This window comes from Mycteria americana, chromosome 12, assembly GCF_035582795.1.
Source record: "Mycteria americana isolate JAX WOST 10 ecotype Jacksonville Zoo and Gardens chromosome 12, USCA_MyAme_1.0, whole genome shotgun sequence".
Lineage (NCBI taxonomy): Eukaryota > Metazoa > Chordata > Aves > Ciconiiformes > Ciconiidae > Mycteria > Mycteria americana.
In genome coordinates this window covers 725,868-750,788 of record NC_134376.1, presented here as the reverse complement: position 1 = coordinate 750,788, position 24,921 = coordinate 725,868, and the positions used below count along the sequence as shown (strand labels likewise).

General features: G+C 55.3%; 1 protein-coding gene across 1 annotated transcript in view; it reads left to right on the top strand.

The window, feature by feature from the left end:
* The first annotated feature begins 921 nt into the window (after positions 1-921).
* The window catches only part of HS3ST4 (heparan sulfate-glucosamine 3-sulfotransferase 4), a 65,169-nt gene continuing 41,169 nt past the window's right edge, over positions 922-24,921 (top strand). The window contains exon 1 of the mRNA XM_075514964.1: positions 922-1,607. Within this exon, the coding sequence (XP_075371079.1) occupies positions 922-1,607 (686 nt within the window). The remainder of the gene's footprint in view (positions 1,608-24,921) is intronic.

The window sequence follows — 24,921 nt, the reverse complement described above, 5'->3', positions numbered from 1 at the left end:
ACGTTCCTCTTCGGGGAGCTGGAGAACTTGGGCAGGAGCCATGGGCTGGGGGCAGTGGGGAGAGAGGGTGACAACACAGAGTATGTTTTGCGGGGGGCTGGAGGGGAGCAGGCTGGGACAAGGGGTCAAGGAGCTGTGGCATGGCGACTTCTGCCGAGGGAAAGGAGAAGGATTTGTAGAGGATAGCTGGCACTGCCTCTGCCCTTGGGGGCCCGCGCCCTCGCTGCAAGGGGAGTGCTGGCAAGGGGTGGACGTGGCGCAGCGGGTGGATCTGGGGAGCAGATGGGGCGGGCGGGGTGTGAGGCTGCTGGGGGCTGTCCCCAGCACGCCGGGGGTCAGCAGGGCTGCAGCCAGCCGGGGCCTGCCCTGGCGAGCGCTGCCCGCGGCGGGGCTCCCTGCTCTCCCCGCGCCGCCCGGAGGCCGCTCCGGCGCCGCCCGCCGCTGTCCGCGGTGCTGACCGGCCGCTGTCCCCGCGCTGACCGGCCGCTCTCCGCGGCGCGCCCGGCGCTGCCCCCGGCGCTGCCCCCGCCCGGCCCGGAGGTGCCGGCGCGGCGCTCGGCGGGGCCCGGCGCGCTCCCCGCGCTCTCGGCGGCGGCGGCGGCGGCGGCGGCGGGGGCGGGCCCTCCCCGCGCCGGGAGCGCGCTCCCGCCTCCCACCCGGCACAAAGTTTAGCAGCAGGAACTCGGGCGGCAACAGTGCGGAGCCGGCGGCACCGGGGCGGCACCGGAGCGCAGCCGCGCTGAGCCCAGGCGCCCCGGTGCCCGGCGGGGGCCGGCGGCGACCGTGCCATGCGGGGCTCCCCCCCGGCGGCGGCGGGGCGGGAGGGCAGCGGCGCCCCATGCGGCTGGGGCGGCCGGGGCGGCCGGGCGGCGGCTGACACCATGTGCGCCCGGTGCCCGGGGCGAGGAGCGGGGAGCAGCCATGTCCCCCCCCGCCCAGCCAGGGGTGCCGGGCGGGCGCGGCTCTAAGGTGCCCCCGGCGCGGAAGCTCCTCTGCATGTGCAGCCTCTCCCTCTGCCTCACCTACCTGTGCTACAGCCTCATGGGGGGCACCGGCCCGGGCGCCCTGCGCTCCCCGGCCGCCCTCTCCGGCACGGCGGCCCCGCGCTCCCCCGCCGCGCTCCCCGGCACGGCGGTCCCCGGGGCCCCGCGCTCCCCCGCCGCGCTCCCCGGCACGGCGGCCCCGGCGGCCCCGCGCTCCCCCGGCAGCCCGCCGGGCAGCTCCGGCGCCCCGGGCCCCTCCGCGGCTCCGACGCGGGCCTCCAACAGCAGCCGGGAAGGGGCGGCGGGCGCCTGGCTGCGGACGCCGCTGGCCCCCGGGGAGGTGATCACGGCGCAGAGCGGAGCCTTCGAGAGGGACCCGCAGGAGTCGAGCACCACGGACGAGGAGCTGAGCCGGGCCGGCAGCCCGGGGAGCCGCGGCGGCGGCGGCAGCACCACGCCGGACTACGGGGAGAAGCGGCTGCCGCAAGCCCTCATCATCGGGGTGAAGAAGGGGGGGACGCGGGCGCTGCTGGAGGCCATCCGGGCGCACCCCGACGTGCGCGCTGTGGGCACCGAGCCCCACTTCTTCGACAGGAACTACGAGAAGGGGCTGGAGTGGTACAGGTGAGGGCGCGGGGGCTCCGGGCGCGACCCGCGGGGCCGCCCCCGCCGCGGCGGGGGGGGGGGGACACACGTGTGTCCGTGCGCGCCGGGGCGGGGGGTCCCGGGGGTCCCGGAGAGCCGCGGGGCGGAGGGTCCCCGGCCCCCCCGGGTGGCCCCGGCAGGTGGCTGGAGCCCGCGGAGGGCCCCGGGCGATGGCGGGGGGGGGCCGCGGCGGGTCCCGGGGCCGCTGCGCGGGGCCGCGGCGGGTGTGGTGCGCGGCAGCCGGACCGCGCTGTCCGGGCAGGCCGGGCGATCGCGTGGGTGCCTCGCCTGGCAGCTGTGCCGACTTAAAATGCGGTGTTCTGCTGGGAGCTGGCAGAAAGCGTGTAAAAACGTGCCTCTTCGGTAACTCCCGTGCACAGAGTGCTTGAGCAGACCGTAGCGGTTCAGCCGCTCTTGGTGTAAAAGACGTCTAAATAGGTCAGTAATTAATAATTACTGAAATAAACAAGAAGGCAAGTTGTTCCAGGTGATGCTAGGGGCTTTGAAGTGAAGAAGGATGCCTGCTTTCATACAAGCTGCAGGGTTTCCTTCACAAATACGATTTACTCTTTATTCAACAAGTTCCACGTCAGAAAGTTTTTTCCATCGACAAGATCTAATTGCATTCGTGAAGAAGTCTCTAAACGTTGTTGTCTGACATAGGGTAACATTTTAAGGGAATCTTATGCTAAAAGTTCTGATTATTAGAAAATACTGGACTGCAGTAATGAAGTGCTAAGTGCCTTGGCAGGTTTAGGAAACCAATGAATTGTGGTGGCTCAGGGTTTCTCTCTCTTTCTCTCTCTCCCTCTTTAAAAAGCTCAAAACTAAAAAGAAAGCAGTACATCAGTGGAACTTGCAAATTACTGGTAGTTCTTTAGTTTATGGCTAAAAGCGACCCATACTAGTTTATAAGAAATAGACTGTGGCTAAGCTGATAAAGTTCTGTCTTTTTGTGCGCTTAGTATGGTAGTTGTTTAGCTGCTCTGAAAAAGGAAGGTAAAAATAATTAGAGGCAGCCAAGTTAGTTACTGCTTGGATTATCTGGTCACTCTTTATTAAAACAGAGTACACAGTCTTCATGTCAATCGCATTTAAATGTGAGGAACTCCAGGCAAATTTGTGTCGCAATTGTGGAAACAGCGTCTTTATAACACTTATTTGGTGTAGCATCCACTTGGCTTTGTTAAAATGCTGAGGGATTTTCTTGAGGGACTTCAATAAAGTGGAGATCAGCACTGGGAACACGCATTTGTCTCTGAGAGTGTTTTCAGTGTGCTGTACCAACGTGGGGAAGGAATAAAGGATTGGCTGTGGTTATTGTGTTTATATATATAATTTCAGACATAGTATCTTATTTTACTGAATTCTCCTGCAGGAAAGGCTTGTCTTGAAAAACAAGTTTAGAAACTTGCTGGAAGAGGCTAGAAAGTGTCATATAAAAAGGTTTGGTTTTATTCAAAATGGGCAGAAGAAGATCAAGCACTGAATATGGCAAGCAGCTGCTTTTTCATCTTTAAAGTCATGCTACAAGAAAAGGGCTAGACAGTGGGTGTAACTCCCCTCGTGGAGTAAAAGGCACACACAGGTTTTCATTTGCAGAATGCATTTTGGTATTTTTCGTCCCTGTAGCAGCTCTGTGGTTTGGTTAGCTGGTTTCTAGCACTGATGCTGTGCTGCACTGGTAGAGAGGTGGGAGAAGAAAAGGTTGGGCCAGAGCTGATTTGTGAGGGTCCTGGGCAGAGCAGGCTGGGGGATGGATTCTCTGGTCATGGGATAAATAAATGATGCCGCTGCTTAATTGCCATTGTGGCCCTGAGGATTTGCCCTGATTGTTTAACCTAAAGCCATTTTCACACCTGCCCAACCCAAAGAGCACTATTCTCCTTTCCCCTTGCAAGTCTTTCAGCCTTGCTGGGACAGGACCCCAGGTCGCATGGCGCTGGCGATCCGCGCCTCCGCGGGAGCGACGGGTTTCCCCTGGTGCTGTACTGGCACCGGGCTGTTGTCGCGGACCGGGGGGCTGGCACGCTTGGTGCTGTACAAATACGAAGCAAAAATGGAGGTGGGGAAAGATCGCCATCCGCACGAGCAGCTATTTCTTCCTGACCTTCTCTGAGATGAGCTGATTGAGTGCACCAGGAAGGCTGGCTGCTTGCAGCTGTGTCCCAGGTAGAGTAGTAATTGGAGATTTTTCCTATCCACAGCAATGTCAGTTTTCTTTAAGCCAAGAAGCAACTATTGAAGTGTTTATACCAGCTTCTCCTTACAGTGACTTCTATCACTTGTTTGTATCTTGCATATAACACTTCTTTTTATGCATTATAAACTGTTAGCTTTTAATACTGTCAAGTTTTTTCTTCTGTAGTGAAATAAGGCAACAGCAGATTCCTTGCTTTGTCATTCAGTACTGAGAATGTATCCTAGTCCGGCAGAGCTGTAGGGAAGAGAAGCAGTTTCCCCACCTTAGTTTCTCCGCCTGTAAAATGGAGACAGTACCTAAACGCTACCGTTTCTTTTGCGTGTGTCCCATGCTGCGTTATTCATGTCTTTGCTGCCTTGAGGTTGGTCGGCTACAAACACTGTGTCCAGGGTCTCTATCGGGACGGTAGTCAGAGGCTGAAGTTAGTGCAAATACGGCTTTCTGCCTGTTGGCTGGTGCAGCGTGGCAAGCCTGTTACACCAGCTCTCTGCAGTCTGTTCTGTTTTCCTGGTAACCTTTAGGGAAAGCTGTGCTGTCTGAGATTGCTTTAGCTCTGCAGTCAAAGTTTATGTAGAAATTACCGAACTGAGGTCTTCCTACACGCGTACTGATGCAAACTGGGTTGCAGGCTTGTGTCGGTTGGTTAGTGTTACACTGACAGAATTGTTTGTGTAATTGTAATTTGTGATTCTGTACATCCTAATGTTGGGCTGACTGAGGGACAAGTTCAATGATACAGCTTCCCCCAAGCTGCCCTTCATACCCCCATGTACATTAACTTTTTTTGATAAATTTCCTAGCTTGCTTTTTTTTTTTTCTTACTGCAGAACCTAACTTGACTACTATTAAACAGCGTGCTAAAGGCTGAGTGGGAAATGACTTCTAACCTTTCCTTTTGTTAACAGTGTGGCAATACTTCTCTCTGGTGTATGTATTACTTGCATATCTTCCGCTGTCTCTCTTAAGTCTGGGACACTGATACTGGGCAGTAAATATTATCTTTGGTGATGAACTTTGCTGACTTCGTCCCTTATAACATGCCAGAACTTGGTCCCACTGTGGACGAAGGTTGTGGCAAGGAGCCGGTACCTGCCTTTCCTTTGGAAGTCGCTGGTGACTCTCTTTCACCTGCTCGTTCCTTCTAAGCCACAGGATAGGCCATCATTCCCTGTAGGAACTGCTGTTGATTTTTACTCAGTGCCCGAGTGTCCTTCTGCTCCCTTGCACGCCCAGGGCAGCCCTTGCTGCCCAGTCAGCCCAGGCACAGGTAGCCCCCCTGCACGGCCCCCGTGGCCAGGCTTGACCGGAGGCGTTTGCACGGGCGACGTGCTCTCTCCCACGCGATGCTCATGCCTCAGTGGGCATGGCCCATGCCGTGAGCTCTGCCCCCGAGCTATCCGGAATGAATTGTGAGAGCCTTTAGGAGAGTGCAGCAAGGACAGCAGAACGATGGGGAGGCTTTGGAGGCCCCTGAGCACTGAGGGAATTTCGCTTACATCTACAAATGCTCATTACCAGCACAAACAGAAGCAGCGTCTGGGATACGCCCGAGTTCCTTGCCTGGGCATGAGACAAGGGTGCACGAGCATGAGAGGATTTTGTGGGTAATGGGAACTGCAAAGTGCCCGCAGCGTCTGCCCCTTGGACAGGTCTGTCGCCTCGCGGTGCTGGAGGCCTCAGGTTGGTGTCTGCTGCGACAGCCGTTGGAGAGGCCGTGTACCGGAGGGCTGGACCTGCGCTCTGCAGCAGAGCCCTGGCTTTGGTGTGGTCCCGGGTGGCTTTACGTGACTGGAGAAGGGGAGGCGATCCTGTTGGCACTGCACAGCTGCCGCGCTGCCCCGCTGCCAGCGGTTTCAGCGGTGGGATGATTTCACGTGTGCGGATGCTGCTGACAACTCTGGATGCTCAGATGCTGCTGGTGACCGCTCTGGAGGTGTCGGAGGAAAAACGCTTTCGGGCGGTTGTGTGAAGAGAGCGGGGGCTCTTAGCGCTGGGACAGATGGTGCTTGAGCTGGGTCGTTCTGCTTGTGCGAATGACCAACACAATAGATCTTAGCGCTTCAGCATCTCAGTAGCTCTCTGAGCTGAGTGGAACAGCCCAGTGCTCCGAGTCCACTGCTCCCAGCTGCCCACAGGCTCAGCACGGTGAGGTGGTTCAGGTTTGACCGTTCACACTTTCAAGGCTGTCTCGACATGCTATGTTTAGCAGAAAAGTGAGGATTCATAACAGTATTTTGAAAACAAATTCGAAGTTTTAACAGAAATATGATCTCCACAATGCAAAGAGGGTATCTCACAGTGGTGAAATTAAATTGTGGAGTTTTAAAGTTCACTGGATGAGTATTCCAAATAATCAGGAGCTAAATTCTACATGTACATGCACATTGCTTTACTCCTTGCCTCCCTCTCGGTGGAGCCTTCACAGAGAAGTTGCAGCAATGTCTCTGTAATTAGACCACATTCCTCTCGCTCTGCCCTAGGCCTCCGCATGTTAAGCACTTACACAGGGGCGTAGCTTTATGCGTGGAGCGGTCCCGTTGCAGGCACTGCAGGGAGCAGTCACCATGACAGAAAATGAAATGGTTTGCGTGTCTAATGCTATTTTCACTGCCTGTCTGGTTTTTTTGGAGCGTTCTCCCTAACAGTCAGGCCCGTGTGTTATTCTGTGAGCTGCTACCCTCATTCAAATAATGAATAATACCATTACAGGGAGTTCTTCTCCCAGTAATAAACATGTGCTCTCGTGCCAGCGGTTCCAAGGAGCAGCTGGCTGTGGCTGCGGAGCCAGCGCTCCCAGTCGTGTCCCTGTGGACATTAAACTCGTCTGTATTGGGGAAGCGGCTGTCACGCACCGTTATCGCTGTGACGGGCTCTGCTCCTCCCGGGGCTGCCTGCCGTCTCGCCTGCCCTCCCGCCGCGCTGATCTGGAGGCTGGCGTGGCGGGGCCGTCTCTGTGTGCGCCAGGGCTGATCCCACCTCGGAGCACCCGGCTCTCCCCGCTGTGGCTGCCGGCAGAAACGGTGCCGGTCGTGTCCGGGGATGTGGATGAGACCCCCTGCAGCGTCCCTTAACAGCTGCTGGACAGCCATAGCTTGGGGCCACTTCAGCCTCGGTCCCACACAGCGTGACCCTCGCTGTGAGCTGTAATTGCGTTGCTGGGTAATGCTTGTGCCTCTCCGATCGGCTCAGGATATTCAGAAAATCAAACCACTTCCTTCAGCGCTGTGAGTCTGTGCTGATGGGCACTACAGGAACACCTACAGTGGACGGATAGATCGGTGTTTGCTGCTAATGACGGGCACCGCTGCAGATGCCTGGTAACTGCTGTATTTCTCTGCAAAAGGCCTTCCCAGTGTACCGTGCCCTCTGCACTTCTGGTAACTTGGGGAAAGTGTATTGATTTTTTTCTGGGACCTGCTGTGAGTTGGCTTTTGCTAAAATGTAGCGACTCAGCTGCCCTCTCTCCTCTGTGGATCCAATGCATTGGGATTAATCTGGGTTGAAGACTGTACGGTACTGCCGTGTGACATAGCTCTTTCAGCACCTTGTCCCCTTCACCTTTCCTAAACCTTTAGGTCTGGGTTAGGTCCTACGTGTGCGCTGTTTTTTCTAGCCCAAGTCTTCCACGCAGAGCAAGCACGTGCGTGCAGCACTGACCTCCCACCGATGCCAGGGTCCGGCTCTCAGTAAAGCTGGCGGAGGGTCTGGGCTGAGCTGGGTTGCAGGCTGGAGGCTGTGAGCGGGGGGCCAGGCTCTTCGCTGGGTGGTCCCTGTGTTTCACCTGTCTGGGGGCTGGGGAGAGGCCACTCCAGCATCAGGCACGGATTTTCCTCTGCACCCAGAGCTACCAGAGTGAACCCACCGTGTGCCAGAGCTGGGGGTCTCATGGCCTCTGCCCCTGCCCTGTGTGCTAGGCCAGGGGAGCCCACCCTGCACCCTTGCTGGGCAGCAGTCTTCTCCCAGCCTTTCAGCTCAAGGGATGGGATGCAGGAATGAATCAGGCCTCTTTGCAGTGTTTTATCACCTGATGATGGTTATCCACAGGCTACTCGATTGTAGCCATGGGAATGGCAGCTGCTTTCAGCACCCGCAGCCCCTCCACACTGTGCTTGCTCTTCTTGCAAAGAGAGTGAGAGAAGCGCGAGGGACAACACGCTGGCAGGGGAGAGCTCTGGAGCACCCGCTCCTGCAGAGCTGGTCGCTGCTTCTGCCCCTGGGTAAAATCTATTTGTTTGCCAGCGACGGCGGGCACGTAGCGCAGGGAGAGCCAGCGGGAGGGGGGAGGCAGCTCGGCCGCGCGCTGAACCCCGCCTTGGCAGCCCCCACCTCCCTGCCCCGCTCGGCCCTGGCAGGGATGCGGCCGGTGCCGCTCGCTCGACAGGGTGCTCCCGCGCCATGTCCCACCACCGCACCCAGCTGGGTCCTGCCCTGCTCCCCCTCCGAGGCCCGGCGTGTGCCCGGACCCTGCGAACGGGAGCAGCCCAGCACCTCCCAGCAGAAGCGCTTGGCAGGGTTATGAACCCAGGGCTCAGAAAACCAGCAAGCAAGGCGGAGATGCCTCTTCCGATAAGTTTTGGAGCATCCCTTGGAGCACGCGGGGAACCGTCATATGTCACCAGGCCTGAAATAATCTAACTGTTGCACTGTATTTTCAAGAACACTCTTTCTCTAGTCTTTTGCTCAATAATCCACTAAGTAAACACTACAGTGCTTTGCTGCTAATGGCTTAAGTGTTATTTGTAGTGTCAAAGTTCGTGAGCTTTGCTCCATGTGTGAATGCAGTATCGCTCAAGCATGTAGATGCTACAAAAACCCCCCAAAATAGGCCTGGGGAAAAACAGCCCCCTTGGAAAAGAGAAAGGCGAAGAGTCAGTTGGTTGTGTTCATGGGTTTAAATGATGAGCCTGACCCCTGCTCAGTTTCTGATTTAGCGAGGCTCGTTCTGCTCTGCTCGAAGCCCAGACTAGCAAAGAAGGAACAACAGGTTCTCAAAGAAAGTTACGGACAAAGGCTTTTGATTTTCAAAGTGAAAATTCCAGCACAAATTGGTGACACCTTGTATCGAGAGAGGTCGGAGTCTTTTGCTTTTCATGGATTTCTCTTACCTCTTGTTGTCATGGGGACTTCTTTTCCCTGAGTCATTATATCATCCACTTCAGCAGAAATTTTATTGCTTTGGGGGCTGGAGAGGCTCATGTGGGACATTTCTCACTGCTCGTGGTGTAATACACAGAGGTAATTTCTTTCAGATGATTTTTGCTTGAAGTGGTTTCAATGAATTGAGAAGGGTACGAGTGTGAATGAATGGCTGAAATGTTCATACTGAGTTCAGGTGAGGAACGTGCACTATCAAACTTCCCAGAGCATTAAGTGTGGATATTATAATTTCACTGTGGTATGTATGTAGGCAGCAGTCCATTTTATCCTTTTTATTCACTTTTGAAAAAATATTATTTAGGATTTGAAGTGGTTTAAATTGGTTTCCCCTCCCGTCTAAAAAGTTTAAAAGTAAACCCAATGTTATAATTGTCTTTTCAGTCGCAGTGAGAAATTACAGTTTAGGTCACAGGCTGGGTCAGCCCCAGCAAAGCATGGCGTTGCCTTCGCTCCTGGGCATGGGAGGCAGAGAGGCCCAGGCAGGATCAGCCCCCGCGACCCAGCGGAGCGACCTGAAGCCGGGAGCAGCTCAGCCCCGCGCCGGCCTCGCCGCTGGCAGCGAAGCCGGCCGTGAGCGACGGGGCTGCAGGAGCTGCTGCTCAGACCTCTGCTGTACGCGTAATGGCACGTGGGCACGCTTTCCGCTTCCACTTTTTGGGGGCACGTGGGGGACGCCGGTGCGCGGGAGCGCGTGGCCGGGGCAGCCCTCCCCTGCCGGGTCCTGCCGCCCCGCCGTGACCCGGGGGAGCGTCCCCCGGGGAGCCCTGCGTGCCAGGCAGCTCCTTCCCACGCAGGTCCCTGCCGGCCGTCTGTTTGTTTGTTTAGCTAGCTGCTGTTTCCAAGCTGAAGGAGAGTATTTAAAAGCCAACTGTTTGAAGGCTGTGGAAAGGATTCATATTTATGGGGGAAAAAAAACCACCAAAACCCTCAAAACCCCCCTCCAACCTGTTTTTTCAAATCTCCCATTTCCATCCCCAGAGTCAACACACCAATTTAGTAAATGTTGCAAGGCGCACTATTTTCCCCCTTGTCATATTATACATCCAAGCATCAAGGATGGATCATAAACTTGCTCTTTATGGCTTTAACATTTCAATTGCTAGTCACATTTTATGTAAATGAAGGTATTTACCTTGACAAGCTCTCCTGTGAAGTACAGTACTTCTTTAAAGAATTTATTTGGCAATATAAACAGGCCAAATGCTGAGGGTGGATGCAAAATTCACAATTTATTTTTACAGCTAGTAATGTAGGATCCTCCCAAAATATACCCGTGGTTGTCTGCTCCAATCTTGTCAGTGCCTTGGAGAAACTGAGGCAGGGGAACCGGAGGGAAGAAGAAATAGCAAAGGGACATCAGTTATAGCCACGGACCTACAAAACAGAACGGGCTCTGGATAAAAATAACTCCATCTGCCAGACTTTATTTTGTATTACGGAGATTGCTGTAACACATTTCAAGCCAAAATCTGATTTTTGTTCCCTCCAGAGCCAGGCTGGAGTGGACTTGGCCCCCTCCTTTATTAGCAGGTAATCATTTTGGATCCGAGCAGAGCAACGTTGCTCTGGTAGCCCGAATTTGCAGCTCTCCTTTGTTTTAGAGCATATTGCCTTTCATCTTGCATTGAGATGGGTACCGTAATATAATATACTTTCTATTAGTGTTCATCCACATCTGCAAATAACTTTATTTCAGCCTCAGCTCTGCCCTTTCTGTATTTGTTCTTGATGGACATTCATATAATTAAGCTGAGCAGCGAGCACGCTCGTGGAAAGCTAACGTCAGCATCAGAAGCCTGTGTTAAATTCGCATTTGGATTCAGCAGCTGACAGCACGAGCTGCCATCACCCAGTCAAGGAAAAGACAAAACCGCCCGATCCGCGTAACGCCAACTGCAAGGAGGCACCGGCTCCAGGGGCTTCGGGGCTCCTCCGGTGCCCCCGTGCCCCGCGGGCTCAGCTGCCGTCCCCGTTCAGGACCCACCTCCGAGCCCCGACCCGGGGGAGGCATGGCCTCCTGGCTGCCCCGGGGGGGCAGGGGCTGCCTCGCTTGGGCAGGGTGTTAAGTGTGGATTACTCGGCTCCAGTCCCACTTGTTTAAAAACAAACCGAGCCTTTTACATCCAAAGCGCTGACTCATGAGATGCCGATGGCAGACCACGGATCCTGCAGTCGTTGCTGCTGGAGGTCTTTAATTGGCCTTTGGTTCATCCCCACTTGGTCTGTCCCCCGGGGAGCGCCAGCATTGATCCCGCTGCTGCTCGCCTGCACCGTCAGCATCGCACCTCCGAGATAATTTCTCGGCTGTTTATTTGAACCGTGCTAATCCCAAATCGCCAGCCGTCGCCTCCGCTCTGCCGCTCCGCGGCACTGGGGGCCTGCAGAGCCGGGCGATACACGGGGGGACAGAGGTACCCCAGGAAAGGGCTCTGCCTTTTTTACTCGAGCCGTTAAAACCCTACAGAAGGGAAAACTGCTGCGATCAGCAGCCAGGCATGAACTCGAGAGGCTCTAGCGGAGCTGGACAGTGTGATGGGGAAGGGGCTTTAGCTGGGGTGAAGGAAGACGTAAGCGTGGTGGCTGGTGCTGGGTGCTGCCGTGGGCAGGAGGGGATTAAACCTGGCCGGGGCCCGGCAGCGGAGGGGAGGCACTTGGCAGCATGCTTGCTCGCCAGCCTTCATTAATGGCTACCCAAGATAAATCAAATGTCTGGCCAAACCAGAGCAATCCAAGCTCGCCAGGCATCTGCTGCCATCGCTGTCGTAACCGCGTGCGCGTTGCCCCCGCCCGGGCAGCCGGGCCTGACGGGGCAAACCCTCGGGGGGGTGCGGGGTGCCAGGGCAGCCCTGGAAGTCCCCGGCCGGCAGCGTGGGCAGTGCCCACCCCCCTCTCCCTCGTGAGGGGCAGAGAGCCGGGGGGGCTGCGCAGTCCCAGCCCGAGACGGGGATCTGGTCCGTCCCCGCGGCCGCTCCTTGGGGTGCTCTTCCACCCGCCGCCGGCCGGTCAGCGCTGCGGGTGAATCGGCGTGGGAGGAGGGCACGCAGGCAGTGCCGCTGGGTCTGCTACACACGCCTGGATCAGGAACAATAAAGGTGCCTTACTCAGCTCAAAATCCTCTAGAAACCCCCGAAAAAATCAAAGCACTGTGGAAAAATGCCTGAGGCAATAACTTCATCGGTAAACTAAAGCATCTCGCTGAGAATTTCTAAGACCCAGCAAATTGTAATGCAATTTCCTATGCAAAAAGGGGTTTATCTCTATCTAAATATTATTCTGCATCATTACTCATTGTAGGGAAGCTATTCCTCTCCTAGGTTAACTGATTGAACTTTGGAAATAAAGCTGCAAGCTTATCATACAGATGGGAGCTTGACTTTTATTGCTCCTAAATTGTAGTGATATTGTTAGATGTGAGTAAATGTATACTCCATTAGAAAATATTAATGTTTGATACTACTTTAGAATTAGAAAGATTAAAAGAAGCATTTCTGTAGTCCTAGCCCACCATGAAATTGGAGTCTATTTGGTATGTAAAACGTGTAATACAAATAGCCTAACAATTAATGACAAAGGAAGAGCTGGGATGGATTTAAGGCTCAAACTACCCTGGATTTCTCGAGGCTGGAGTGGCAGCAGGGGAAATGTGTTATTAGATCATTACAGGCTTTTCTGCTAGAGCCACTGCTGGTAAAGTTACATCAAGGTGTTTTATTATTGCCCTGTTCCCACATAGTATTCTGAAACTCGTCTTGGGATGCCGTTGTCTCTGTGGGAGACCATCCGTGTCTCTGCCACGGACTGGTTCATTTGGAAAACCTGAACAGAAATTCTTCAGCCATTTTTTGTGGTAAGCAATGGTGAGAAGGTGCTTTCCCATTGCCAGAGTGTTTAAGGAGCTTGTTTATTAATGTTTAAGTTCAAAGCTGCTGACTGCAGTCGGGGTAATGTATTGCGGAGCGGGGATTCCTGCTGGCCGAGGTCCCTGCAGGGCACCGTGGAGGATGCCAGTCTTCTGCTGCCCGGTTCGAGGTCCTTCCCCAGGGTAACCCGGCGAGGTGCTCCCCAGTGCGGCCCTGCCAACGCCCCCTATTAACTTCTGCTAATGCTTAAGAGTGCATCGCAGGGGGAGGAGAGCGTGAAGTGCTGTGCCCAGGAGGCGAGGATTTGGGATGCTGGCGTAGGGAGGGACTGGGGGGGGCTCTGCAGAGAGGCGGATTTCATCCTGTGGCTCTGTCCGCCAGCGAGCTTGGGGAGAGCTCAGCCCCGAGTTACCACTAACGCGGGCGCACGGCATTCTGCTGGCGCGGGGAAGGCCCCCTCCTCCTGCGGCTCTGCTGGCTGCCGCCGGCGGAGGGTCTCTGCTGCAGCCCTCCCCCTCCCACCCGCGGGCATCGAGGGCCGGGAGGAGCCTGGGCGCTGCGCAGCCCCCCCGGCAAACCCGTGCAGCCTAGTTGTGCCTTGGTTTTTTTCTAGGGGGGAAAAAGTAGATTGAGGTACGACAGGCTGTTCGCTGTGCCTTTGGGATGCAGACACGGGGCCTACGGCTGCGGTGGTGCCAAATGGATGTTGTGTGGCCCTTCGGGGTATAAATTGCATTTCTAATTCAGTTTTTCTCCTGGAGCACCCCCTTGCACTTCATGTCACAGTCATTTTGTACATTGGTGCCTCTGTGCTTAAACGTAGACTGTAGAATGTGTAGCTCCTTCTTCCCACCTGCACCCGCGCTCAGCTGCGGCTGGGCACCGGCTGCGGGGCTCGCTCCCAGGCTGTTCTGTTTTACCAGGGAGGTGCAAAGAAGCTTAATGAACCAGAGAACTTGTTCCGTAATATTACTTTAAAAAACCATATTTCTAAACGGGATTTTTATCTGTGGTGTTTCTTGCTGGCTGACTTAGTATTGTAACGAAGAAGATGAATACCGCCTTAATTAAAATGTAACCCCCTACATTAATATATATGTTGCCACTGAAAATTAGGGTTCGCTGAAAACAGCGCGTTTAAAAGCTTGTGGCAGGTTCAACTGGCGGCGTGTGAAATGGGAAGTGCTTTGGGATGAAGTGCCCCAGCTCTGCAGCCCAGCCACGCAGGACGGCGCTCGGCCCGCGGCGGGGACAGGGCACCACAGCTGCCTTCGCAGCCCCCTAACCCGGCAGGCAGCTGCCTGGTCACCGGCCCGGCCCTGGCGGGCAGCGGGACTGTCCCGGGGTGCCGCTGCCCGTGAACGTGGCACCGCGGTGGCTGGTGGAGCTGCTCCAGGCGCTGCTGCCCGCCCGCGGGCAGGACGCGGGCAGCACGGGCGCCTTGCCCTGCCCAGCCTCGCCCTGCGCTCAGCTGCGGGTGGGCACCGGCGCCGGCTGCGGGGCTCGCTCCCAGGCTGTTCTGTTTTACCAGGGAGGTGCAAAGCAGCTTAATGAACCAGAGAATTTGTTCCGTAATATTACTTTAAAAAAATATATTGTAAATGCAAACATTCCCGACTCCCTCTCTCCAAGCGCTGTGCATGCATTGCCGTTGGCAGTATTATCAGTTATGAAGATATTTTGCATTCAAGGATTTGCAGTTTCCAGGCCCATGAATATTCAGGCTCCGGTTCGCCCTTTCTGTCTGTGCACTGCACCTATCCTTTCCTTTCCTTCGCTCCTTTTTTTTTTTTTCCAGCGGATTCAATTAGTTCTATTTGCTGCTTTAGCAATAAAACAATTCCCTCTGTGGCGTTAAAATGAGTTTCTTTCATTATTTCATTTGGCTTCTTGTTATATGTTGAAGGAAAGGGAGGGGGCTCTGCTTATTGTCTGCCCCTCTTCGCAGGGGCGGGCTGCCAAGCCGAGGAGGACGCTGGGTGTACTCGGGGCAGCATTAAGAATTAATGAAGGGCACTTGCTAGCGCAGAGGCGCAGGATCCTCACTGACAGAGCCGCGCTCGGAGCCACGGGTAAAATTTGACCGATCCCAGAGACCTTCAATAGGACTTTGGCAACCGAGTCACTGAGATGGCCTTGAACGTGCTGGGCTTCTGAACGCATTCGAGGAGTTGGGTCTGGTCGGTTCCCAAGCATGCAGAGCCTTTGCATTAGCTGTTGGTAATGAAATGCAGAGACTGAGCCCGTATTTGTTTTAGCTAAGGCACAAGTTAATCTGAGCTGAAACATCGATTTAGACCCAGCAGATCAGTTCACTGAACCAGTGTGGGCAGTGGCCGGTGCATGGCGCCGGCGGCTGGGGCTGGTCGAGGGTCCTGGTCCCATTTTCTCCCAAAGCAGAGCCCAGTGTGGCGTAAGGAAAGCGCACAGGTGTCGTGAGAGCCAGAAAAATAGTGATTATGTGGGCAGGGTGTACAAATAATTACACGTAATGCCAGAACTCTCTCGTCAATCTGCTCTTGGAGCGCCCTTTCGGGGGGCTGAGATGGCGTCAGGTAGCCGTGTAGTGCTAACAGACCCATAAATCATTCTTGTTTCACACTGTGCTAAACACAAATCATATTAGTTACAACACTGAAGAGCATCTAAGTAGAGAAAAGAGAAAGGCAAGGTAGAAAGAGGAAACGAGATTTAAATCTAATTGCTTTTCCGCCTGTGTTTCGCCGCTGTTTGGCTGGGACACAACGGCACGCTGCGGAGAGGGAGCCGGGAGCGGGCACGGGGCGCGAGGTGGGAGCCGCACGGCATTCCTCCTCTGCTCCCCCCGGATGGTGAACAGCCGACGCGGGTGTTAAAGGTGGATGAGAAGAGACGTGGCTTTGTGTATTCAATTTAAAAAAAAAAATTACTTTTCCTCTTCTTTCTGTGACTAGGTTAGGTTAAAACAGTTGCACTGGTTCCAATTCCTTCTTCATTACAAGATTAAATCTAGAACCAAATGAGAATTTCCAGGCTGGCGGAGCGGCTGCGACCCCCCTGGGTCTGACGAGTGCCCGACTTTCTGGAGAAAGAGGTTCGTGCTTTCCCTCTCCCCAGGGAAGGGCCCGAGCCCCTCTGCGGCGGGAAGCGGGTGACGGACGGTGCCCGCTGCCTCCAGAAGGAACCGCGCCATCAGAGCGGGGACGGGCGGCTGCTGGGCAGGTCCTGGGACGCCTCGGCTGGGGGCTTTGCCGGAAGGGTCGGTTATTAACAGCAAGCTTCAGTGGGACAAAGTAAAGGAGCTTAAAAAGGAAATATGTCTATTTGGGATGGAAAACCATTTTACAAGGAAGAAAAATTAGAGCGTACAGCAGGGTAAGCAGGACTGCAAAGTTAAGTAATTAATCACACCAATTGTAACTTGGAAAGGAAATAAACGTGATAAAAGGATTTGTCTGAGTAGATTACAGGCAAATTAGAAAAAAAAAAGAGGGGTCATCATGGACTTGGGAATTGTGCTCTTCAGAAATCTTCAATCATCCTCACAATCAATTCTGCATTTCCTTAATAGCAGTGTGAAACACGGCTCGCTCGGCATTGTCTTAGATTAACCGCTAACTGCAAACCATACATTAAATGAAGTATTGAATATTTGTCTCTCAACAATACACTTGGAAATTGTTTATTTCCCTACTAGGTCTTCTGCAATGCATTTAGGTACTGTAACCTAAATTGTAAAATACAGACTTGCAATATCTGCACTCGATACCCTCCCAGTGCCTGGCCCTGACAGCGGCTGCACCGAGGACCCACAATTACGGGGAGTTTTTTTCTCGTAAACTGATTGTTTGTTTCTGGAGACAATTACACTGACTTTATTATACAACGTCTGTTTCTCTGCAACAAACAATCTGCTTTATGGGTTTTCTTAGTAAAATACCAAGTCACTATGCTCACTAATATGATTCAATTCTATTGTGTTATCTGACCTTTAAGGAACTTGCAATCTATAATAACATGGTTCTACAGCAGATCCACTAGTAAAAAGCCTTGGCTTCTGGGAAATTCAGTCTGCAAACAAGCGGAGCCCAGGTACGAAAGGAATAACAAGGCGCTTTAACCCCTTGGCTGCTGGCCTGCCTGGGGCGGTTTGGCCATCCCTGCGGCGAGCCGCTGTAGGGACGTGCGGGCACAAGGAGGCTGGAGGTGGGAGCGCAGCTCGGTGCGTCCCGTCCGTCCCGGAGTACCCAGAGCTGGCACCGCTCGTCCCTCTCCCCGGCGGCACGGGCACGTGGAGGGGACCCGGAGGGGACGCGGAGGGGATCCACTCTCGGCCAGCAGAGCCACGGTGGGTTGGCTGCGCTGAATGGGCAACTTTCGTGCAGAGCCGGTCGCCCGTGCCTTTGTCCATCGTGCACAGTGCTTGGCAGCAGAGCGGAGCAGGCTGCGCGCTGCTGCGCTCATGTACGGTGGCACGGAAATGATTAACGCTGGTATCATCCCCGCTCGCCCACCCGCTCCCGTCTGTTCACTTCGCTTCGGGCGCCCTGCCACGCGTGGAGGAACCGGCGAGCTCCACTGCGGACGGGGGAGCCCGCATTTGGCCCCTCGCCCTGCCGGCGGCGCGGGGGTCCCGTCACCGCCAGTGCCGGCTCCGGGCTGCTGCCGGAGAGCGTGGGACTGCCCTCCTGATCCAGCGCAGCCCAGCCTCTGGCCCTCCCTGCTCCCCTTCTCGGCTGCCAGAGGGACGCGGCGCTGCAGCCAGCTGACCCCACAGCATGGCGGAAGCTCAGGAGCCGTGCCACCACGTGCCCGCATTGTCCCTTAGCCCAGGCTGTTCTTCTCCCGCCTGGAATTTATCCACAAGGTGCTTAGAAGAGGTCTGCAGGTCTTGGTCTTGGCCAAGGCTGGAGTGACCCCCGGCTTGTAGGTCAAATAGCCCAGTCTTCTCGGGAAGGGATCTGCCATCCACCAGCTCACGCTGCTGGTCCCTCTCTGCATCTCTCCCGGCATGACCGGGAGGACCTCAGACCCACGCAGGACACAACGCTGCCAAGGAGGCACCGGGAAGCCCCAGCGTGACGGGGCTGTTCGCTCCCTGGGGGCCGGAGGGGTCCCCGGGCAGCGCTGCCGCCTCGTCTCTGCCCAGCAGACAGCTGCGGGGTCTCCGTCCCGCACCCTGTTTGGATGCATTTCCAGCCCGCTAATCACTCTCCTATCATTCTGATTGCTTCTGACCGACCTCCCTCCACGGCGGTAATGCTTCTCCTAAGAGGCATTCCAGTGATTTTATTTAGCTGAGTGAAAGATGGGGGATAGTCAGGAACCTGTTAGAGCCAGGGAATTGGCAAGAGACTGGGAACTTGAACAGAGGAAGAAATACTTCAGAAGTTTTTAATGATTGCTTTCTCAGAAGCTGGCGGACAACCTGTGCCTAACTCTAGGTGCCGAGTTTTTAAGAAAGTTTTCTCAGCCCCCTGCATGGACTTTTGGCAGAGACCTTTGTGAAACAACTTTTCCACCAAGGAACAGGAGATCAGAGAGCCGTTCCCTTTAACGCTCGTGTGCATGAACTTGCAGGGATATCATTTGAGGCTCTGCTAACCTTGTTAAAGGTCACCTTTTGATCCCGTCAAATACCCTCTTTACCTGGAGATAAGATTTAAAAATGAAAGACGAAAGAGAAAGGGCTTAAGAAAGAAGGAGAACCTGGAAGCTCACTGAGCACGCCCGCGCCTGGCTTGCGGCAGGGGAGAGATTAAAGCGAGCGCTGGCACAGCCGGGGAATGGCCGTGTGGGGTGGAACGGAGCGGGAACGGAGCGGCTGGGGTGTCTCAGGGCTGCCAGGCAGCCCCGCGGCATGGCCGGGAGCACGGGCCACCCCGCGCCGCTGGCGCTCCCCTGCCCACCGCCCTGCCGGAGCTCCTGCCTGTCACTGCCATCGCCGCGGTGCGGAGGCACTCACGAAGGAAACCGCGCCGGGCCAAGGTCGCGGCTGAGGTCAATAAATAATACATGACAATTAATCTTAGAAACCTGCGACGCGGGGGAGAAAGGAGAGGACACTGCGGATCCTGGGCCGGGCTGTCAGGCGGATGCTTTGGCTCCATGTCAGCCCAGGCAAGTCAATGAAAAATAAGCCTCTGCCGGGATGCTGTGAGTCGGCGGTGAGTCACTCGGCATGGCTGGCACGCGCCCGGCGCCGGCGGGAGCCGGGTGCTGCCGGTGCCCTCGCCGGTGTGCGGGGAGGTGGGTGGCTGTCGCTGCCCGGGCGAGGGGTGCTTGTCCCCACGCCCCTGCGGGGTCCCGGGTGCCCACCCACGGGAGCCACGCAGCCTTCAGGCGTGCCAGCTAGCCGTGAGCCCTCTGTGCTGGGGGGTTTCAGCAACTGTTCGCCTTTTACAATCAATTCCCATTTGAGATGTTTTAAAATGTATAACTGTCTCCTTGAGACTACAGCATTCAGCAGGTGGTAACACTCAAAGGGTTTTTTTTTAATCTGTAGTAAGGATTTACAAAGGAAACCTTGACTTTTAGATTGATTTTTAAATAAGCATATATTTAGCTGTTAGTGCTTGAAGTACATATTGGATTATATTCTTCTGCAAACAGAATATTCTAATTGATCTTGCTAATAAATAATGAAAGCCAGCCCTGCTACATATAATTCAAGGTTACACTGCATTTGTACTAGCAGCACTGGGGAGTTTTTTAATGCTTAAAAGATTATTTCTTTAAAAAAGGGAAAAAAACCTGCGTGTGGGGAGGGAGGCAGACTAAATGCTGAGCTTTTCTCTAGAATTTCCTTTTGTTATTTTCTAAAATGTAATTAGCAAGTGTCACCATTTGAGACCCTCATATACATACAAAACTAAACTTGAAAGCCTTTCCTTCTCCCCGGCAGCTGCCCTCCCAGGAGCGGCGGCAGGCGAGGGAGCGCGGCTCAGCCCTGGCCTCCTGCGGCAGCAGCCCCCGTGGCTGGCTGGTGGGGTGTGACGGGGCCAGACCCCCCCGTTCACGTGCCGTGTTGCTGGGTACAAATAATAATGGCAAGTCCGCAGAAGTCGTCGGGAGGAGGGCGCTGCTCGCTATTGGAATGTGAGATCGGCTGGAGAATCAATTTTAATGTTCAGCCTCGTATCGATCAGCGCCGTGATGGGTTGCTTGGCTGTGGCGTGAACAGCTTCAAGGAGCCTCCGCTCTGGGACAGGGGTGGGCGCCTGCGCGGCCCAGGGACACGGAGCTGCCGGGGCTGGGGGGTCTGGCACCACGCTGGGAGCACAGGCAGGGCTCTCTGCGGGGGCGAGGGGAGCGGGGCCGTCCCCGCGCGCTCCCACATCTCGCTGCGGGCCGGGGGCCGGGCAGCCGGTGCTGTGCAAAGCCCACGGCCGGTGCAGCTCAGCCGCCCGCTCCAGTGCACCGCGCCCAGGGGGTAGCTTTCGGGCTAGGTCGTGAGTCCAGGCATAGCCACAGCTCTTGCCACTGGCGCAGAACAGCCTTTCTTTGTCAGCTTGTGTCCTGCTGCAGACATGTTCTGGCAAGTCTGGAGCCCACCCTTTGTTTTGGCTCACCAGAGCCCAGCAAACGCCCAGCGACAGAAAGGCCATGCAGGGCTCGGTAACTCGGGAGAGCTGGGTTATTACGGTCTGCAAATGCAGATTCTCAGCTTGTAGAGCAGGCATTAATCACCCAGTGACATTGCAATTACCATACAGGATAGGGCATTTATTTGGCATTTAACATGTAATTAGGCGAAATAACTATTTCTTCCCCGTGCTAAGAAAGTGCAAATTGCAAATGGCCGGATTTGACCTGGCGAGTTTATGCAGCTCAGCTGCATTGGCTTTGCCACAGGGCAAAGAGGTTTTTTGTCCAGCTAAGGTGAAGTCTGCTATTAAAGCTGACATTCGTAGCAGTCAGCCCCGCTCTGTACAAAAGCCTCCCACCTGCTGGAGTGACAGCAGTGACCGGCGCGGTGGGGAGGGCACGACGCCTTACGAGCGGTCATCGTGGGGGCAGGTCACCAAGCCCACGACCCTGAGCCTTCTGACAGTGACCACGGGTGGATGCCCAGGGGCGCAGGCAGGGCATCCCCGTATGTATGCATGGGATTTCTCCCCAAGATGTATGGTATTTCTCCCTAATAATCTGGAACGTCCTCAGCTCCAGGATGAGGACAGAGGCCAGCTAGGCACCCAGTGCAGGGCTGTGCGCAGCTGTGCGGCTTTATCCTTTGCTTCCTGCTGGCTGCTGGAGGAAGGGAGAGATCTCCGGGGACAGGGCAGCCGTCCCAGCCTGCCAGCTGGGCTGGGCTGGAGGGATGCTGTGATGCAGGAGGCTACATCCAGTTCCGCCCCTTTGAGACCAACAAAGCTCTTCATTTCTGAGCAAAATCGTATGTAACTTGTGTCTGGGACCTGCTGCTCCACTCCCCGTTGGGGACAGGGCAGCAATCTGTGGCTGCACACATTTGCTGCTGACCCGCTTGCTGCCATCCTGCTGCCCATTGCAAGAAGCCATTCTTTTGTAGAGTCGAGTGGTGCTTGAGGCTGAGCCAGCGCAGGTCTTCCAGGCAAGAGGAGATGTTGCTATCTTCCTGTTCCTGTAGGCAGCTGGCAGCCACCCTCCCCACCAGCTGGAGCGACGACATGATCAGCCAGCGAAGGCAGCACAATATGAAAAAGCTGCTGACACCTCATGGGAAACTCACTTAAAAATATTTTATTTAGGCGCATGTCTGTGAATTTTTCTGCTTCTCTCCCCCTTGCTCCATACCACAGAGAACATTGCCTGGAGCACAGGTGCCTTGCTGGATGGAGTCCCGTCCCCAGCTCCCCGATGGAGCTCTTAGTGGGGAGAGCAGAAGGCAGGGATGCAGAGCCAGGTACATAGAGCAGCCAGGACCCGCGCGCCGTCTCCTACCTCTGCGAGGCTGCCTCACGGCCAGCACGCACCGGGTGGCGGGAACAGTCCGATGTGGAGCTGCGGGGCCCCGTGGGCTGCTCAGGGTGGGCGCACTGGCCAGGAGCAGAGGAACGGACACCGCGGGGGAGTCAGGAGAAGAGGACAGATGGACTCTGCTGGACCCGGGCAGGACAGGGGGCTGCAGCTGGTGGCTGTTTATCAGTAAACTACTCCTCCTGGTTTTGCCTTATGTTTGTTCTAGGAAGTCACGATGAATATGGATGTGAGCGTGCAGGGAGCTGGGATGGGTAATTAGAGTGGAGCCCTGGGAGTGGGAACTCCTGGGCTGTAATCGTACCCCAAGGAGGGAGCCGGTCCTGGGGGTACTGTGAGATCTCCCAGGTTGTGTGCGCTGCCTCTGCGCTGCCACGCCGTGGGACCTAGGGCTACTGACTTCCCCTCTCCCTGGATCTAATTGTACCTGCCTCACAGGCGTGTTGTATGAGTCTGAGTTAATTAACGCTCATAAAGCCACTCCACATCCTTGGAGAAGAGTAAAATATCATAGCTACTGTTATGATTTGCTAGGCAATGCAATTAGTTTAATTTCAGAAAGTTCCCAGACAGCCAGCCCTTTCCCCAGCCACCGCGCTGTCCCTGTCTGCACGCTGCCGTGTGCACGCTCGTGGAAGCCAGCTCGCGCTGTCTACCAGGGAGATGACAGCAGCGCTCTGCGTCTGCTCCTTGTGACCACCTCTTCCCCCTGCCCCATCCCTGGTTCTTGAATCATCCCCGGTTGTCACCCTTTTGTCCCATTAACGGCCTGATGTCATTGTGACCTGTGGCTCTGGTCACAGCAGCCACCAGTGATATCATGAACAGATGAAGAACAAAAGACGTCCCATTTATCCTCGGCTGTTTACCTCGACGTGAGCTCTGGGGATGCCGATCCCTCTTCTCCAGCTGCAGCAGAGGGGTCTGGACGACACCCTCATACTACAGCCCGAACTGCTGGGAGCTCAGATGAAGGTGTGAATGCAAACTAGCCTCTGCTCTGGTGACAATCTCCTTTTTCCGTGCTGCCTCGGGCCAGCAGATATGTGGGACAAACTCTGTCTCAGGCTAGCTCCAAGCTCTTTGTAGGGCTGAAACGCTCCTGTGTCCCAAAGACTGGGGAAAATCAGGGTATGCTGGGCAATAGAGACAGACATCCTTCCTCACAGCCACTCTGGCATCACCCTGAGTCCAGGGAGAGCTGCAGGACATATCATACGTGGATCACAATTTTTGCCAGAAAACCCAAGCTGGGTAAGGGCTGCAAACCAGGCTCTCGCGAGGCCAGCTGCACGCCTGCCTCGCCACAAGTGCCATCGGGTCGAAGAGCATTTAAACCAGCCTGCCACGGACAGAGAGAACAGCGCGTGCATCGCTGGGGAACGGAGCAGCTCACGGCGCTGCCGTGCAGCAGCCCGGCCCCGCCGCGCGCGTTTGCAGGATGAGGCGGGTGGGGGGTGTCCAGTCAGGCGTGTGTGTATTTACATAGATATGTACATCGGCGGACGTGTCTGTGTGTCTGTGTATTTATTTAACAGGTTAGGAACTCGAGGACTACCTGTTCCAGCTGTTGGGGAAGCTAAAAGCAATTTGTGGCATGTGCTGAGGCTGTAGGAAATAAGTCACCACGGGCTGAGCGGCCCGCTTCCACAGAGCGCGGTTTTGCTCCGTGCTGGCTCCCGTGCCCCGCTGGCCGCCTCTCCTGCAGCCGCAGCCGCGCGACCGCTGGGACGTGCAGCCCTCCCCGGGAGCGGGCCGGGGACGGCAGCGGGGCTGCGGCAGAGGCAGTGCCCCGCGCCCCGCGCAGCGCCACGGGGCCGCTGCCGCCCCCGGCCCCTGGAGGGAGGGCAGGGCTCGGGCCCTTCCAGTTCAGCCTGAAATCATTCGATTGCCTGCTTCTCGCCAGGCTGCCCGGGGAAGAACGCCTGGCCTTTCCCTTTGTGCCCCATCTCTTCACAAACCCGTCCTTTGTTACTGGCTCTTTTTTCCTCCCAAGACATGAAAACTGAGGCCTGTCGTCTTTCCCTCTACCTGTGCAACAGATGAAGATGTCAGGGAGCTTGACTAGCTGTTTAAGAGATCTGCCGTTACCTTTTTCCTCCTCCAATTCTTGAAATAATTTCCTAGGGATCCAATTTTCTCTTTCATATTCACTCCTGCAAACAGATTTGAAAAACTCTTTGTTAGTTGAAATAGTCTCTGAAATGTGCTGCTGTATTTCTTTTTGCTATTCTAATTAGCCTTTTAACTCAGTGCTGCTTGTATTTATAGACGGCTAATCCTCCCTCTTCAGTCCTCCTCCTCCTCCATAGCAGAACATTTCCCCTGTTTAAAAGCCGTTTGCTCTTTCCTGTTTTCTGTTTCCCAGTTCCTTTGCTATCGCTGTTTAAACGCTCCAGCTCTTGACTGAGCTTCCTGATCAGACGCAGGGTCTCCTTTGCTGCAGCACCTTTCCCTGAGCGAGATTCAGCTCCAGGCTGGCGCACGCCTTTGAGCAGCTGCCTCGCTTCTCTCCTTCAAGATTATTTCAAGACCGCCTATTTTAGCTGTTCAGCTCCTACCATCCGCTTCTGCAAAAATGGGCAACCCAGGGTGGGCACGAACGCAGCTCTGATTCACTTGCACCTTTCTGGCTGTGCTCGTGCGGGCAGGAGCCTCTTGCACGTTTTCGGTAGCCGCGGTCTCACGCCCTGCCGTTCTCCGCGGCTGCGCGAGCCACGACCATCCAGAGCAACATCTTGTTCTGAACACCTCGGATTCCTCCGCTCAGAACAGCTTCTGCATCTTGCAAAGGAAGCGATGTAACCAGATTTGTGTCCCCATCCATCATCCTAATTAATCACCGTAGTTCAAAATACGTTTTTACTTTTTGATGCTTTTATGTACTTAGGAGCTTGGGCGAATTGGTTTGCTGTAGTTTTTCACTAAGCCCTTCAGCTTAGCACTGGTGAGCGTGTTGTGGTTTCCCGGGGGGGGTAAGCATGCACTTATCCCCCCAAAGCCAGTGGGAGAGTACCCCATAAGAACCCTTTTTGCTGTGCGCCTCTAACCCTTGACTCAGGACCAATTCCCCTGCTAATGCTTTAGCTCTGCATTTACAAAGCTTAAGATAACTCAGAGCTCTTCTGGAGCAATG